This window comes from Stegodyphus dumicola, chromosome 8 (genome assembly GCF_044657685.1).
Source record: "Stegodyphus dumicola isolate Sdum_Otavi_A_Nest chromosome 8, ASM4465768v1".
NCBI classification, from domain to species: domain Eukaryota; kingdom Metazoa; phylum Arthropoda; class Arachnida; order Araneae; family Eresidae; genus Stegodyphus; species Stegodyphus dumicola.
In genome coordinates this window covers 171,295,178-171,314,501 of record NC_140775.1, presented here as the reverse complement: position 1 = coordinate 171,314,501, position 19,324 = coordinate 171,295,178, and the positions used below count along the sequence as shown (strand labels likewise).

General features: G+C 32.7%; 1 protein-coding gene across 5 annotated transcripts in view; it reads left to right on the top strand.

Moving 5' to 3' along the window:
- LOC118199119 (uncharacterized) overlaps nt 1–19,324 on the top strand; it is a 196,576-nt gene that overhangs the window by 135,691 nt on the left and 41,561 nt on the right. For 4 of the 5 annotated variants that reach the window (XM_035370921.2, XM_035370920.2, XM_035370915.2 and 1 more), the window contains one exon: nt 17,940–18,272. In XM_035370921.2, coding sequence (XP_035226812.1) covers nt 18,104–18,272 — 169 coding nt within the window. In that variant the 5' untranslated portion in view covers nt 17,940–18,103. Of the gene's footprint in view, nt 1–7,998; nt 8,152–17,939; nt 18,273–19,324 lie in introns of those variants that run through there. The other variant, XM_035370916.2, reaches the window with a different exon arrangement.

Genomic DNA, 19,324 nt, shown 5'->3' with positions numbered 1-19,324 from the left:
TCATGGAACGTAAAAACTGTGAGAGAGCCAAAGTTTCTGGAAATTTCTGAAAGTAGCACTGTCTTCACGTGTAATTTTATTTTAGCGCATTTTTTTCGGAATTATTATTATTATTATTATTATTATTATTATTATTATTGGTTATACTACAAAGTTTAAATGTCAAGGTAGAATCGGCAACGGCAAATATGTCATTCCGTCGAAATTATATGTATTGTTTTAAACAGTCGCTAGGAAACAGTGGCAACACGAAGATATTTTCGAAATTTTGTTCTTCCGTTATTTGGTCCGCAGCAAAATTTCTTGAATTCGTAAGGTCAGATATCCATTTCTATCCCACAATCACAAATATCGCTGCTAATGATATGATTATTAAATTATTTCGGTTTGTTTTGAGACTTTAGTTACTCTCTACGCTTGTTTAAGTTTTTATGAAGAAAATGATGCCAAAAACAATTTAGAAATAATGCAGGAGCTGCTGTAAAATGCTGGTCAGAAAAGCTGCTGAATAGGCGCAATTTCCTTGTTTAATTCTTCGGTAAAACTGAAAGATATTAATTGCTGAGCTAACGTAATATGGCAGTTCTCTCTTTCGCTGGCCATAACATGAAGGGAAAATTAATATAACCCATGTACGGTCTGCAATAACGTATTCGTATTACTATTTCTAAGTTACCCTAAGATGAGATGATTAAGAAATAACTGACCATCATCTTTCAAGATCATTTTAGCAGTTTTCTGAAAATGTTTTAATTTTTATTCCTACCATCTGAGGTTCTCAGGTTTTTTTAAGTTATCAAACTATGTGGATTTCCTGTAGGGCAGGCGCTAGAACTTTTACCCGTTTGTGCAAACTCTGTGAATTTGAAATTCTGCCTCCCGATTCCTTCCTAAATTCGGAAAATTTTGCCGCACCGGTAGCACCGGTTCTGGCGCCGTCTTGACTGTAGAATGTCAAAGCGAATTTTATTTTCTTGTTTGCATTCATTCACGAGCCGACACGGTCACTGAAATGGGATTAATAGTAGTTATAAATGAACGTTTTTAAGCCAGGTGGGTGCAAAATAAAAGTAAAAGAGTATATCTGAAAGAGACAAAAGAAAGTTATACGACATGAGCAATATTCATTTTTAGAAGCCTCCAGCATTACTTTTCTAGAAGCGTAGTATCTGGAAGTAAACACTGGTTTTCACTATCATCCGCTAATACAATAAACATTTAACTGCGTGAGGGAATCGGAATATCGAAATTTCTCTAGTAAATGAGAGGATTAAATATGTATAAAATATAGCTTACGAAATTTAAGTTTTTAATATGTTCTTTGAGTTTAACCGTCAGTCATTCTGTACGCGATTTTCATACAGCTGCTGCTAATCATTTCCATTTGCAGTGGATGACGAATGTTTTTGAACTTCTTTGATAAAAAGTCATTCATTATTTAAGTAAACGTATTAGAGATGGGACAATGGAATCTCCGAATCCCGCAAATCTTGAAAATTTCCTGCACGAATCTTCTTAGGAATACTTTTGCATGAAATTTGAAGCATTTTTTCGCCCAGCAAAAAAGCATTGATTAAAAAGGATTTGGGGTTGTTGCAGTATTAGAGGTAGCCGGATATTTTGTCTTTCAGCATGTTTTCTAATAAAATCGGCCAAAATTATTACGCAATTACTGGATTTTCTTTCTTGAAACTAATCCTCAAATCAGCTTGTTAAATTTGGAAATGTAAATTGGCGCTTTATGGAATTGAATAGTTTTTTCCCCCTTTTAACATTATTATTTTTTGCTATTCTTAACAGTAAATGTAATTTATGGAAATATATTTACATAATGTTTAAAAAATTTTATTTCGAAAATGGCAGCTATTGTTAGCCTCGACTTGCAAGGGAATTCACTGTATTTCTTGTTAAAGTTCTGACTCTTAAATGGCTGGTCTTGATATTTGGTTATAAGCTGTTGTATGATTTATGACTGACTTGCGTACGCTTTTTCTTTTAAGTAACCCAGAGGGAAAAAAGTTACGGCCGTTTAAATCTGGTAGTCACAGTGTCGTTTTAAATTTCGAAGATCAATAAATTATGTGATTTGTCGCTGAAAATCTGGAACCAGTCAGTAAATTGTTGGAGCCCTAAGCATGTTCTGAAAACTTTAAATAAGTTGCAATACGCTTGTTACATCAAAATAATAGAATTCTAATTTTTAAAAAGAAATTTAAGTTTTCATCTTTTGCTTCGTAGTGAACCTTTCCATCATAAATCTCAGCATACAATTCTAAAAAGAAAAATACAGTAGGAGAAAAAAAGTTAGTACTTGCTATTTAAATCATAACGAATAATGTAATTATACTCCGCGTATCAATAATCTCCTACTAACCGGTTGTAGCAACATGCAGGATTGTATCTAGCAACTTATAGTACATAAAGTAGCGTCGTGTGCATACCAGTACACACAATTTCTTTTCTAAAACTCTGACTATGCAAATATTGTTATTCTTGCCAACTATTGTCTCACTATGAAACGTTCTTATAAGTGTCAACGGACTTTTTATCAACCTACTGTAGCCATTTCACGGTACATGATATTTGAAGTAAATAATTTATTTTAGCCTTATTTTAATTTTGCATCATGTATTTTCTATTACGTCATTCTATTATAGTGTCCAACAACAATTTCCACCAAGAGCGCTCTCTGTTCTACCTCTCAATGACGTTTTATATCTCATGCAAACCCAGTGACATTTTGTTTATCACCTTGTTCGAAGAGATTTCATTCTTCGTCTATAAGACGGCCCATATGCATATAATTTGCAATTAACGGGAATGGCCTAAGAGCCCTTCGACTACAGGTAAAAACTGTTAAGTGGTTGTTAAGCCTGAAGCATAATCATGGTCTACTGTATGATTCTAGTTGTCTGCAAGTTCGAACTACTCAGCGGCTACTATTGAATCCCGTTTCTCAAATAGGTGTTGCCAATTTACGAGAAGTAACATCTGGTAAATAGCAGTCATTGTAAGCCACGACTTGACATTCTGACGAGGTAATTTTCTCTAACTCTTGTTAAAATTTGAGATTTTGACTCTTGAACCGCTCTCCGAATATTGACTTTAATTTGTTGTGTAGATCGTGGCTTAATTTTCTTCACATCAACAGAATTTTAACCATGCATTGCATTTACTAAATATCATTTATAGCTTTTTAATAAATGTAAGAGCATTTTTAAAAACTGTATTCTTTAATTTGTTTTTATTAAACGCAGTTTTCAGATTATATTTAAAAGTTTTATTAAGTTTTTAACATTAAGCGATAGTGTTTTTTTTTTTTTTTTTTCTTCGCATTCTTATTTGAATAATTCAAGAAAATTTTAGTATTCCGATCATTCAACTGGAACTTTACATTTGTTCGAAAGTTTCCTTCAGCTTCGGTTTGTCGAAGTTCTACTGTATTTTGGCATGTTCCTCGTAGAACTTCTCTCTTTTTTGTCTTTAATAATAATGACCTAAATGCAACGTTCATTTAACCAAAAACTTGCCTAATTAACTCAGTTATGGAAACAAAACCAAAACGTACTCATCCCTTTTACCCCAAAAAGGGAGAAGTTTTATTGTTCTATGTATGTGAAACAGCCGCGATTCAAAAAGTTGAAACACTAGAAAACTCGGCTTAGGAGCTATATAAGTTAAACTTTATTCTATAGACTAATAACGCACAGGTTTGAACCTAGCTGGGAATATAAAATTTAATTTATTAAAAAAAATGGCACATATTCAAGGAATACATTTTCATTAATTTATTAATCAACGGAGTTTTAATGTGTGCTCTGTTTAGGATTTAAAAAACTGTAAGTGCTTATTCACGGTCAGAATCAGTTTTGAATTTTTTTAATGTAAAAATAAATATTTTCAGACCTGCTTTTATGTATTGGATTTTCAAAATAAAATCTTCGCATTATTTTTGTCTTCTACGAAGTTTAGTGAAATTAGATGGCTGCTGAATGTATGACGTCACAACAGCCTCGCTTATTGGCTAGAATGCCACCGCCGAGTAAGCATGCGAGTGTTCGCCTATTTTGGATTATCGATTCTTTGCACAAAATTATGGATTAAAATCCACTGCAGAAAGCATAGGTTATTTTACGGTATAGGAATAATTAGAAGAAAATTCTGTATCACCTATTTTGCTGTCGAGAGTATACATTAGTCTACTATAAAACTTGTAGGAATTTCCAAATGTGTTGGAATAATGAATCATTCCGGATCGTGAGTGCAACGATAAATAAAGTGAAAAATCATTTTGGTTATAAGTATTTGTATTTCATTTATTATCAGAATATATTGGAATATTAAAAAAAAAAAAAAAAAAAAAAAAAAAAAAACTCTGACTGTGATATGAGCTATAAACTGCAGCTTAGCGCCATTTTAGCCAAAAGCCGTTCATTTTTGAAATTGTAGAATTAATCGGATATGTTATAAATATTTAATGCAGTTTTGATATTTATGACGCAATTGAAAATACCACTTGAATGTCAGTTTAAGAATTTAACTCGCGTAATTAAAATTTAAAATAGAAAAAGAGTAAATAAAAAATATAAAGGAGGGGCTGGAATAGTAAAACTCATAAAAAATGATTTGCTAGTTTTTTTGGTTTATATGATTACGACAAAGCCTCGAGGGTTATCTGCCTAAGGGAAGGGGTGCTTTCGTGGAAGCACTTTCTAAGGGGAACTGGCTATATGCACGTTACACATGGGGAGAATCACGAAAGCACCCATGCAGCGAGCCCATTCTCAGTGGTATTCGAACCCCGAACAGAACCATTAGTGTTCAGCCACTTTACCGCTCTGCCGCTGGTGGGCTTGTCATTAAACGTCAGATAAAAACTCTGTGCTTATAAACTGCACCATGCGTTGAATTGTTTTTGCCATATATATTCAAGTGATTTAGTGTAACGGGATCTTGAGCTGTATGTATCCATTTTAGAATAAAATGTACGCAATTTGGATTCATTTTTAGTTTTTAAACACAAAATGAAGAATGTTTTGCTGCAACAACCTGTATGTGCATCCGTAGCTTTAAAGCTTACCAGAATGTTGCTTTTATTCGGGAGCTTATACACTCAGCAATATCTTCTAAAACGATGTTAATGTTATAATAGTTACTATATTACAAGAAATGTGATGTGACGTTGCTCCCTTTGCAAAGCAATTCATGTACGATAGGTAACATACTAAGAGTATACATAGGAACTGAGCCTTTTGAGATCAGTATATACTTACTTGCAAATATTACTGAAATCAACGTTTAACACTAATTTTTTAGGAAAATTCTGTTGCCTTCCAAGGCAGCGCGTCCGTCGAAACTTTCAACGGGTTCCGAAGAAGAGAGGAATGGAATCGTTTATCAGGAAGCAAAACTATTCAGAAGAACAGAAATCCGATATCATCTCCCTCGAGATCATTAAATGTTTTGTTTTTGCATAAAACTGACTTGAACCAAAGCTTTATTCCTATCTAATTTTACAACTGGCCTGTTATTTTTGCTGGTGACAATCATTATTATCTATATCGTTGTGTGATTAAGAAAATATATTTTCAAGTTCCTATATTCTATATATTTAGATTAGCAAAATGTTTTCTGTCCCACTTTTTGCTTGCCTTCCGCATCATAAATAAAATAGTGGATATGTAGAAGAAGAATTCAGAAGTAAAGTATTTACGGAATTGTCTGCAAGTTTGTATTTCAGCGGCGAATCATCAAGTATTTTATTTTCGGCGTGTAGAATTTTCAATCTTTGATGTCTGCTTAGTGATCATATATATATATCTATATGAGTTTTAAAAAAAAATTCAATTTCGCTATAAAAAGTGTGAGTTCAGTTAGTTCACTTAGTTAATTTATTATTTCTTTGTGTTGCTGAACACTTTTAAAACTACTAACACGCAATTATATATATATATATATATACACACGCTACAAATTTTTAATTCCTTACCTACTTCGTTTGTTAAGGGGACGTTATATTTGAGGGCTTTTAAATTAGTCTATACTTCGAGTTTAAATCTCAATGGCATTTTAAAATTGCAATAAATAAATAAATAAGTCTGAAAGTTTTAGTTTTCAGTTTTTATCCAGTTTTTATTTCAGTTTCAGTTCCACCCCCCTCCATTTACAGACAACACATACACATTTCGAGACATTTGGATTACCGCCACTTTGGGCTGAAAATATTTAAAAACAGCATATCTTTAGAATTTCCGATGAACAGTTTCTAGCGCTAGAGATAAAAGTATTTTATTCCCTGCAGTGTTGCTTTTCTTCACTTTGAAATCATTGAGTTATTAATCAAAAATTCGTTAGAAAGTTTTACAAAATATCAAATAGACAATAACAAATTCCAAATTCGGGCTTCCAGGTGCCCATGTTTGAATGGAGGGCTACGTTATTCAGAATTTTATGTCTCTGGGTAGTATCGTTTTCACAATGCGGAAAACATGCATACGTTCACGCCGATTCTTTATTATTTTATTAATTTTTCTAAATATAATACAGGGCTATAATATTTGTTAGCAACAATTTGAAAAGTTATTCAGACTTTTATAGTGATTCAACGCAACTGACTAATTTGAGATTGATAAATTTGAGACTAATAGCCCAAATTTGAGACTAATAGCCCAAATTTGAGACTAATAGCCCTTCTTGGCTAACGCCATTTGGACTAAGTCAAGCTGACTTTGAATTTTAAGTGTAGCAAGATTTTAAAAATGGAAAAATGATAAAAACATACACGATTATTTAATAGGCACTGGAAAAAAATATGTCTAGCGTAATACAAAGCTGCCAAAATTTGAAAAAAAAGTCTGGTTATTCCAAGTAATACGGTAGTTGCTTCGAAGTTAATCTATGATACAATTATCAAAGATTGTTTTGAAAGACTAAGCGCCAGTTATTATAAAGACATAAAACAATTACAAATGCAGCACAATTAACTCTTAAAATTAGAAGACGGTGTTTATTTGGAAGAAAAGCATGTCCATCGTAAAAAAGATTCCGATTTTGACACTTTCTTTTAGGCTTGGTTAAAAGCTCTTGATGTATAGACAGCCCTGTATCTGGGCCGAATTCCAGGTTTCAGTTGAAGTTTACATCAGCAGGTATGCGTTAATTTTTCTGATAATTGAAAACAGTTGATTGTGATATTTTTAAAGTTCACATTTACGTATTTTCCAGTAAAAAATGTACATTTCGCAATTTGTGATAAGGCACAACCGTAAACACGTTTCGGACATCAGACTAAAGCATCATATTACAAGTTTACTTATTTTATTATTAGTGAAGAACTTTTAAGTTGCATTTTAGTAAGTTGAAGACTGATGGAGCTTTAAGTAAAGGGAATTTACCATATGGAATTTCGGCTACTCATTTGTGAATTCTAGTTGCTTCGAATTCTGATATGTGCTTCTACCTCTGAATAATCTTCCAATGCTCAAAATTTTAAAGCGGTGATATTTTGCAATACAACGAATTAAGTAGGGATTTACATATTACTGAGAAAAATATGACGGTGATTCAGAGAAAAATGTGTATTTTATTCCGTTTCGTATGTTTCCTATTTAATTCATTTCTTTTAAAAAGGATAGTTATTTGGAAGCAGCGAAAGCTTATTTATTATGACATGTAAATTCAGAGAATATATGAAATTTGTACTGTTATTGATGCTGTTATCGCGAATCCCATAACCTCTGGATCGACTTTTGTATCAGCTATCATTCATGGAATAAAAATCATTTAGAGAAGATAATTTCTGACAGAAGTTGCTTTCTGACCCGTCTATTTTTTGAATATTTAATCAGACGGAATATTCCTTCGATGAGACATCATTCTCATTCGCCGTACTCCATCGTCTGTCGACCTCGGATAGGGTAGCCATCCGATCGGGCGTTTCAAGTGGGTCCAAAGTTCCCACAGACTTTAGTTCAGTGTGTTGTTTACCGGAGTCCAAGATACACGCCTGTACCCCAGAGAAGTTGAATTGCAGAAGGTGTACTTTTCATTCCGTTGTATTGTGGGGAATTGACTGCATCGGATTTCTGACATCGTCGCATTCCTACATGACGTTCGTATTCTTTGCTAACCTTCGGGCTATCTTGAAAGAAGGTAGGGCATTTTTTATTCCACTTCTAGAGTGATTCATGTCTTGAGACAGATAAAGGATAAATGGAACATAAAATTTTTATTTGTTGTTTATAAAATAATAGATTTTTTTAATAATTTTATTATTGTATATAAATTTGTGTTTATTATTAGATTACCCGACAGCCAAAAAAATAAATGTGTATTTTTATTTTGAATGTAATTAAATTACGAATTGAAGTTGGAATGTTAGTCATATTTATGGGGAACAAATTTAGGTGGAACACATATCTGTATTTAAAATAAAAGTAATAACCGATGCACCGTTATATTGTTTCAATACAACTGAAACAACAAAAGAAAAAATATATAGGCAATTTTAAAGTTTTACAAAATTTTATAATTGTAATTAGGGCGTATTTTTACTGTAGACAATACCGTGCTGGTCACGGAAATTCTTTGCTCAAGGCACATAACTTTTATTTTTCCCCTTCAAAAACTTTTTAATATAAAATTCGTTTAGTAGCTTCAAAAATACCAAGTCTATCTTCGTGGCTTTCCTCTTTCGGTTAATCGATTTCTTTTTAATATAAGGTACTTATGTATTAGTGCAACCACCGTGGGGCAGTTAGGCAATTTTCTACAAAAGTAAAGGTGATTCGGTGAATTTTCGGATTGCAGCTTACAATGGACATGGTTACCTAAAGAACTGTTATGCGCTTGGTTGCCAGAGTTTGGCGATTTCCGCGAAGGTGGTTGCGATAATGCGTAAGTACTTAATATAGTTTGAACTTTATATGTATAAGAATACTGAATAAAAATCTAAATACATGTGTACATGCTCTGAACTGTCAGTTTCGAAATAAGTGTGACCTATTGCAGCAACGTCAAAACAGAATGAGCTTCTTTGGTGCTATTTTAAATGCTTATTTGTTATATACTACTGGCAGCACCGCGGACAGAAAATGATAAAATAAGTAATTAGTTTAAGATTAATGATTTAAAGAGGGCTTTATCATAATCGTCGAATCAAATCTGCATGATAAATTACACTAACATTCAGAAGAGATAAAATTAATGATAAACTATTTATTTTCATAAAAAAGCAATTTTTTTAATAATAAAGAAAAATATTATAATTATCAGTACCTGTATTGGTAAAATCTTGCTATACGGTACGACCTTGGCGCGATTTTTAAAATTGTCGCCAACACAAAAATACGCGTTTACTGCTCATAATAATGTCCCAAATCCCGTCTGTACCTTATTCGAGGATTAAACTGTAGAGACATTAGGTTATTTTGGTGCAGGAGACGTGAAAAATGAGCAATGCTCTCGCCGGGACTCGAACCTCGGACCTCTCGAATACGAGCCGAGCGTGTTGACCAAAGCATGCTAAGAAGGCGGGAGAAATACCTTATATACTCCGCCTTTTAAAAGGCAACTGGGAATTAGGGGACCCAATCGCCAAATCCTGGTGTTGTAGAATCATCAGCCAGCACCTATTTTAGTTCGAGCGAAACTGTAGAGACAGTTTCGCTCATATTTCGCTGCAGGAGACGTGAAAAGGAGCACTGCCCTTGCCGAGACTTGAACCTCGGACCTCTCGAATACGCGCCAAGCGTGCTGACCATTGCACCACGACGGCATTCTAAGAAGGCCGGAGAAATATCTTATAAAACCCCTGTTATTTATAATGTTCACAGAATTGCTGATCACTTTCAGATATGGTCGTCTACGAAAAATGGTCTTCAAAAGAGCACTGCTCACTGTATTACTATTGTATATAAATAATGGATTGTTTTAATTTGGAAAATCAGTCTAAGGGTTTTATGCGACGTGGATTGTCTGTAAGTTCCTGTTTTGTTACTCTTAGATTTTCTTTTACAGTGAAAATTTAACCATACACGTTTTCCTTATATATTTTAGAGAAGACATCGATGCAGCTTTCCTCGTTTAATGCAGTAGTGTTGTATCTGTTGACTTAAAATACAAGAATTAATATTTTCATAAGCTTTATTGAGTACATTTTTAAATGAACTTAGTTATCGCGTTCGCGTATGGAGCTATTAAATGACGACGACGTCGTCTAGACAGTCTTATGCCTAGACGGCCAGAAATTTTTTTTTTTAGAGTATTGAAGGAAAAGAAGAAAGCCAACAGAGGTTCCTAGTTCTCGCCATTTTCCCAGTGCTGCAGAAATATCCTAATGTATAACTTTTAAAAATCACCGACTGTCGACGTAATTTTGGACAAAGGTTAGGAGGAAAGATTAAACAACTGTAAGAATTCTTTGGGCTACGCAACCAACTCTCCAGTATTTTGTTGTTATTCTCCAATATTAATGGCTCTTCGGGATTATAGTATAGGCCTCGCAGGATAAAGAAAATCGTACTGTTTCTTGTAATTTCTGTCAACTATTAATTAACCGTAAGCTGTCTAAAAAATAAGTTACGTTTTTTCATTGCGAACGCTGTAAAAAATAATACCGCATAAAGCGATACTGTCTGAATGAAAACAGAAAAGGTATGAAAAAGAAAAATCCATAGTATTTTAATTGCATGCAATCCGGAATATATATAAAATTGCACAATAAAAAACAGTAAATTCCATCACGCTAGTTTGAATTGTACCACATTGTTTAAGATCTTTTGTAAATATTAATTTTTAATGCCATTTATTATTACAAATTAGGGTTTCTTTTCAAACGATGTCTATTCCTGTTATCTGCAGTGTGTTAGTTTTATTTGGAATACTGATTTAATTTAATTGTGTAATAGTAAGAATTTATTCCTCAGCGTAAACGCCTTGAAAATACATGCAAATTTTTAGCAAACTATGAGCTAATCTTCTCCCCCCTTTTTGTAACTATCCTCAGATTAACTATAAACTTCTAAACCAGGAGTTAACTGTATCCATATTATCGAGAAAAGGTAATTTGTAAGTAATTTAACGGGGTTGTTTGAAAATATAATAAAAGAAACATCTTGCTTCATATCATTTATTTATTTTAAAATGAAATATTTATGGGTTTTTTGCCGAATATTTTTGCTTCTTGGAAAGTCCCCCCACCCCCAAAGTCCATTTCTCTCAAAAACCGTAGACTTTTTGTATAAACCAAAGCTAGTGTAAAATTGAATTTTATCTAATTTTGAATGTGAACTGTCGGAAATATTCAGCGTAAAAATATGTACGGAAGGTAAGCAATTTAAAAAAAAAAAAAAAAAAAAAGCATACGTCTGTCTCAGTCCAAAGATCGGGAAGGTGACGTCATGTCTAGGAGCTAGAGGAAAACAGAAAACAGGCCGCGAAATTTCTGTTACAAATTATTTGGTCAGTCAATTAGTTAATTGATTATCTGCTTATAAGAAGGGATTCTTGCATGGCGGAATTTTTAAAGGATATGTCATGTACATTATGTTATACGTGAGAAAGTACCAAAAACCATACAAGTCCATCTATTCGCCGGAAATTGAACCAAGTCGAACTATTAGTTTAAGAGGTGTCATCGATTCGTTTATTGGTGAATTCTCACTGATACTGGAAAGCGCTCCAAAAATAAAAAGTGGGAGAGTCTGTGATTTAAGAGTTAACGGGACTTAAAGAATGATAGAAAATTCTGGTTTATATATCATATATAAAAACTGTTGCTTTATATATGTAATAAAATAGAGTGCAAGTAAAAAAAAAATAAATTGTAATAACGGGCATATAGTTTTACGAATTATCAGTGTTAATTTATTTCTGAGTTTCAATCAGTAAATATATTTTGCATATTTCAATTCATTGCCCCAGCTAGAGTCTCTGACCGCCACGTTTGGTGCCCTCACATACATTTGCAATATAACGTTTGTTTTTGCTCCATTCTTTCTCTCTCGATGTTGGCTTAGCTGCGCCATAAATTCCATAGTAAAACCTGCAATGAGAAATTTGTGTGGTGCCCAGTTTCCAGGATTCCCAGGGACCTTCTTGAGGTGCCCCCTTTTTGTTTTCGTTGCTATAATCCACGTACTTATCTTCCAGCTCTAGATAGGGATAAGATCTGGGTGACCATTAAAATAATTCGCATCAACTTGTCTGCGGGTTTGGAAGTTCTTGGTCAAATAAGTAGCGCATAAATTCGAAAATAGTAATAACGTACGCTCTCGTATTGAAAATGAGGCACATGTAACATCTATATGTTTGCTTTTGCACGTCTCGATGTATGCATCTTGCATTGTCTTAACAGTGCAGAATACATATTACTCGTGGGCTACAATGCTGGAGAACCGAATATTGAGTTATGACATTTCCTATCACTGTAAAATTATCGTCTTTGCGGCAGCAGCAGTGGAATATATTTTGATTCAGTACTGCACTGACGACTTTAGTGTCGCTGTTGCATTGTTTGGTATAATCGCTTCCATTGGCTGCAGTACTGACACTTCTCAAATGGCGCCAAATAACTTTACTGAAGAATCTTATAGATAAGGCACGTCAAAATTTTATTGTGAATATTAGCAATGGACGCTGGTCCAACTCAATGACATTTCTGTAGTGAAAGCAGAAAAACATCCATGGAATTATTTCTTCTATAAGATTCTTTTAAAGAGACAGATTAAAACTATGGATGTGAAAGCCTTCCGATACGCGAAAAATTCCTTCCAAGACGCAACATTGACAAGAAGCTTACAACACATTTCTTGCAATATCAAAAAAGGAAATTGACGATCTATAAAATTTAAGCGCAAGCAACAACCATTCAGCATTTTACAACCATCTAAAAATTCGAAACATAAAGTTCTCTTTTGAAAATTACGTAAATGTAGATTATTCCTGGGAAAATTGTTCACTGTTATTATATTTTGATTGATGATGTAGCACAGAAACAGAAGAATGCCATTTTATAATTTTGTGATACATGGCACAGTGTGGTAACTTTATTTATAAAACTCTTCTTGTCTCTAAATATTTTTTATTGTGAGTTACGAACTTATGGCATAGTATAACATTTTATAATTATTATTATTTACAGAACTGCTGTGAATTCATTTAACAATGCTTTATCCATCAATTGAGCGAGTGATAGCGAAATTTCAAACCCAAGGAAAACTTGAGACACGTTTATCCCAAAACTTTGTTTTTCCAGCTCTACTAGTATTGCAGCTCGTGAACCTGCATCATAAAATGCAAAACTGACAAAAACATCTAATACATGCACTTAATTTATTTTTAGTAAACCGAAAGTATATTGTTAAATTTTATACAGTCAGCTCTAAAGTTGAATATACTCTAGACATCCATCCATATGGAATTTTGCCTTGCAATTCTTACTTGGCAATAAAATTTTTTATGTACATTCTCATTAACGTATCGTTGGAGAGTATGCAGTTTTGAAATTTAGTTCAAAAGAAAATCTTTTTTTTTTTTGTAATTTAAAATCAAGAGTGAGAACACCGAGGGTCACCTTTGACTTGAATATTGTAATTTATTGCGTTTTATGCAGAAATTTTGGTCATGTCCTTCGTTGTAATGTGATGTATCTTTTACCCTTTTCTGTCCAAGTCCATACATATTCATTCAAGTCTTCAGAAATATGCATCGTATGTAACTTCGGACTGCAGTGATCCAAGGCCGGCACTAGGTTTTCTGCCACCCGGTGCTTCTCTAAATTCTTTTGCCGCCCGATGCGGCTGCACCGGTTGCGCGAGCTCTGCCGTCAAATCTAATAGTAATAACTTCACAATTTTACCTTAATGGCTAAGACTGTAACCTCGTTAATAGTCTAAACACAATTTTTTACCACAGTCTTTAAATCATTCTTTCAAATATCGAGGTACCCCTTATTGTACATTATGCTATCCATTATCTGTGTTAAACCCTACCACATTCTTTGTTAACCCAAGTCTCGAAAAGAACCGCGCGGTATTTGACAGCCGATATCGTATCGTGTACTTGACATCTTGTGTGGCAAGCAAGCTATATACAGCTTTACATCCGTAGTTGTCAAAAACGCTGAATTCATTTTCGTCACTAAAAATGACCGAATTCCTCTAATCCTGGGGTTAAATATTTTTCCAAAGCGTTCTAGTTCTTTGTCACTTATGAATCGCCTAAAAACCCAAGACTTGTAGTTATTAAAGAAACAATTCATCAAGGTCATTTGTCTTCATTTCCTTAGTTAATAATCAAATTCTATTTTTTAACGAAAGCTTTGTACAAGTCGCATATTTTAATTGTTTTACTGTAAAAACCACTGCCAAAACGAAATCGAATATTTATTAGAAACATTTACAAAAATTCCACTTGAAATATATTTTTTATTGTATATCACAAAGAGTGTTTGCTCCACATGAATTAAATGTAAAATGCTGCTACAATATAATTATTTTTTCAAAAGAAATGAGTTAGAGTTAATTGCTAAATATAAAGGCAGTGTATTTAAAACTTCTGGTTACTGTCAGTCTTTTACAAGCAATCTGAAAAGTTTTATGAAACATGGATATTGGAACTCCCTATGCAGGTGAATATGGTTTGTTGTGTTCTACCATGTTTCATGGCTTGACTTGCGCTCCTATAAATAATATAGATTCAGATCTGAGCACAAACATGTAGAATAAAACACTTTACCAAGAATGACCCGTGTATAAAAAGGAATTTTGCCGGCGGGAAATGTAATAAGAGGGGTAGAAAAGGTATCTTTTCTTTTCAGTTAATTTCTCAGATTTTTCTGCGAAATTAGTGCATAATTAAGTAAATATTGTCTGATTATCGTAAAGATATCTAGTAATATCCGAAGTATAGGATCCACAGCGGGCGAGTGGTTAAAAGTCGCAGAACTCCGTTAGTCTGGTTCGGGATTCGAGTCACTGCGAACGGGCCGGCTGGCGTGGGCGTTTTCGTGGTTTTCCCCACGTGTATACGAGCTGGTTTCCTTTAGAAAGTCCATTATCAAAATCCATCAGAAGGTATCCATTATCAAAATAAACCAAATCGAAGTATCAGAAATTTTATTTTTTCTTTCTTCTCTCCTCCCTCCATATGTTGATATACCTTTATTTTCATTTAATAAAATCAACACAGTTTGGGATTGTATTTTGCTTTATTTAAAAATTTGTTGGTTCATTTAAAAACCAAAGATAATTGTGTTAGACAAACATTTATGGCGTTTAGCAAAATAAACTTCAGCTTTCGTTTTTCGAACACAATAGGTGTAATAAATGAAAATTTATTGAAAACTGTATTGAACAAATAAAGAAAACATTAAAAATCATCACCACCTTAATAATAAATACACTAACTGGAAATATACAAAATCTTCTTTAAACGCGAACTTCAGAATCAACTTCAGAATAGGAAACGTAATTTTATAATTGAACATTTATGACAACTTTGCCGAATGCGGAAACCGTCGAACGAATACATTAACATTGGACATAATAACTCCAAGTAACATAACAGTTGGAGTTTTGAACGCGGTTAACAGTTTACATTTAAAATAAAATTCAGCAACTTCGAAATTTGCTCAGCTTGCCCTTTTTCGCTGAAATTTAAATTGCACATACTCTATCATAAGAAAAATTATTTACGTAGTCAATGAAGAACACACAAGATTCTTATGGCACAATGACAAATTTTTACTGAATATTGTCTTAGCAGTATTCATATTAGACCGTGCTTCAATATTTTCGATTAGCCAATACAAATCGAAATTTAATGGCGTCCCAGAATTGCACCGAAGATCAGTATTGAATTTCGTGTTTCCTCTTTGTCCTCTGGAAACAGCTAGCTATCTGCGCATGAAAAGCTCCGGAGTCACATTTTTAGCAATGAAACTGAGTGGGATACTTTTCGTCTCGCTTAGTTCCATGGCTCACGAGATCGATTCTTTCTGAGTGCGAACTTTTTGCTTTGCTTTTGTTTTGTTGCTATCGTTTTATTTTTGCAAGAAGTTTTTTTCTTATTTATTTATTTGTCGAACTTGTTACTGGAATTTCCACGTACGCATTTAGTGTGAGATTAATGGAAAGCTCTTGTTTTTTGGAACAGTATGGAAATGAAAATTCTTTTTGGAAATGTGTAAACTTAATTTTAGCATATTAAATTTATATACAACATTTATTTTCTTTTGGTTAAAAAGATAATTGCTGTTGCTGACTGTGACTAAATATTGTAGTGTAATTTTGTTTAATGGATTTGTCGGATAGAAAAATATTATTAAAATAAATCTATCGGAAGTATTCTTCAGTATTTCATTCCAGTAAATAAATATGCATGATCCTTTCAGAAAATTTTATTCTTCCATTCAAAAATATCTCGGTTTTCTTTTAGCAGTGCTATTTATTCATTTTCTTCCATTCACATCACATTTGATTTTATGCAGTCCAATTTTTTTATAGGAAAAGTTGAGACTTTTCTTCAGATTATTGTGGTTATTTGTTTTGCCTGAATTTTTGTGTAGTTTTAATTGTTTACTTTTTTTTCCTTTTCTTTTTCATTTCATGTGGTAATTATATCGTTTATCATTCATATCTGAAATCTAATAGATGTAATCAAAGCTCTGTTAAAACTTGCTGTTCCCCTAAGCAACAGCACCCTTTCAAGGCCATTGAAACTTTCCTTTATATCTTGGGAGAAAAATAAAGTTGGGATGAATTATATGCTGATTTTTCAGCCTTTAAAACCTGGGTCCTTAACTTGAACCATAGGGTAATCAGGTCTTAGATCTAACAAGATTTTGTCAACACTTCTGTATATAGATATAAGCACGTATTTTCAAAAAATGTTTCTTGTTTATACGTTTTTTTTTTTTTTTTTTTTTTTTTTTTTTTTTTTTTGAAAAAAATTATACTTTCAAAAACCTTTCCTTACCAATAATTCGCTCAGTTCTGTTTTTTCATAGACTAAACCTTATCCTAATTTATTAACTTGAATCTAAAAGGTGGATATTTTTTGTGCACTAAGTATTTTATGTAATTTTTTTATATGATGAGGGCATTCTATAATTTTCAGTGTAATGCAGTTAACTTTCTTGAGCAATTTGTAAAGCTAATAAGCAGTTTTTTATTGTATAGTGAGCAGTAAAAGAAATGAGTTAATGAGAGTACATTTAAGTTTCTAATTCTGTATTATTTATTGTAAGGTCCAAAATTCATTCATATGATAGTATAGAATTTCCCCTCCCCCTCCAAATCATTTGTATGGGGTTCAGCATATGATTCAAGCTTAAACTGAAATTTCATAAATATGCCATTATTATTTTTTAATTCAGAAAAAATTTCATTAATATATGCCATTATTTTTTAAATTCAGAATTCTTTGTATATATTCTTATCATCCCAGATTCACTAATGAGTTGTGCATTTTGAAATAATAAATATTAATATAATATTACAGGTGTAGATGTTCTACATTACATTTCATTTGAACATTAGATTAATGTATATAATGAATTAATTGAGTTTGGCCTAGTTAAACTTTATGTTGAGAAGATGGTGTTTAAGAATTTATAAAAATCTGAATAGATTTTGATCAATAAAAACTAATGTTAAATGAAGGTGGAATTTTTCAGATTTATAATAAATAATTCCACAAAAATATTTCATGCCATATAAATAGCATGAAAAAATAAATAATCGTAATATCGTAACATAAATAATCGTAATATCGTTTGCTTATAAATTAGTAAGTACATTCATTATATTTGTTTTATGTTGTGGCAACTATGATTGAGTTATGGCTTGTTTTTTTTTCTGTAATCATGCATATTTATATCTGATATTTTTGCATGTTGTCATGCAATCGGCTAATTATTGTTTATTCCTTTCTTTTAGGTTAATTAGGAAATTATTCCTGCAAAACGAGCATTACGAAGCAATATCATTTAGTTCCGACGTAGAATGTACGAATCTCTCGGACGAACACAGCGACTCGAATGCGAAAAGATCTTCCATAGCCTGCCAATTCTCTCGGCCGCGATCGGAAGTGTACGTGCGACATGAACAGTCGGGTATTCGCCCTCAACCGACCGCCAGTAGTTGCCTGGAATGTGGAACCTCAGCTTCAATTGCCGTACGCTGACATGCCCGCTGCTGCCGCTATTTCGCCTATCGTGCCCGGAGCTTCCGACCCATACGGCCGTTGTTGGCAGAACCAAGTCGACGCTGGTAAGCCTAAAGTTTTTATGTAGATACGTTTCATTTTCATAATGTTAATATATTTCTGCTGTTAAATATTATGATAAAAAAACTAAAGCCTGCCATTTTTCGAAAGCAGAAATTCGAATCACCCAGTTCATTTCTATTGTTATAAAAATCTAAACTGCAGCTGTCTTCTCAATACAATGTTGAACGAAATTTTTCTTAGCCTAAGTCTGAAGAATTGTTTGAGTGAACAGTTTGCTTTTATTTTCGTTTTATGAAGCTATCATATCAAAGTAATTTCAATAGAATTTTAAAAAGAACTTCATTTTGAGAAAATTTTTCACGGAATACGAGAACTGATTGTAATGAAAGCATAAAATGTTATGGTATTTTCAGCAATACTAGTATTTTTGTTTTTTCAGCAATACTAGTATTTTGTTTCAGATAATTCTTTTCATTGTTTTTTATTTGATTTCATACACTACAAATTCTTCATTGCAAAACTTCGCTTCACCTTATAAAAAATTTTCTATGGAATTGTTGCATTCCCATTGTGAGTTATTTTTTCATTAGTTGATTTTCTAATATAGTAATGATAGTCTATTTTAAGCTAAATCTCCGTAACTGTAGTCTCAACTATCAATGTATATACATTACATATTATATCTTAGTTTGTAATGTTTTTTGTTTGATATAAATGTAGGGATTAGAACTCTTAAAATATAAGATTGATGTAAATTGTGTTTATTTTGTTCAGGGTAGAAGAACATGTACTTTTAACTTCGGTAGTTAAAATGTATATATATACAGTACAAGGTCCGTAATGTGAGAGGGGAATTTTATAAACCAGCAGAAATAGAAGCTGAAACTGTTATATTAAAATAATTCCATGTTACTTTTAAGAAAGCAAAATTATTTATGAACTTCACAGTATGATGAAATTATTTATGTAAACTAATAGTAAATATTGGAGACAAAAGTATTTCTGTTCAGTGGGTTAAGATAATTTAGAAAGTTGGTTGATTTTACTATTTTATAATTGAAAGTAGCTGCTGCTTGCACATTTTCCCCCTCCT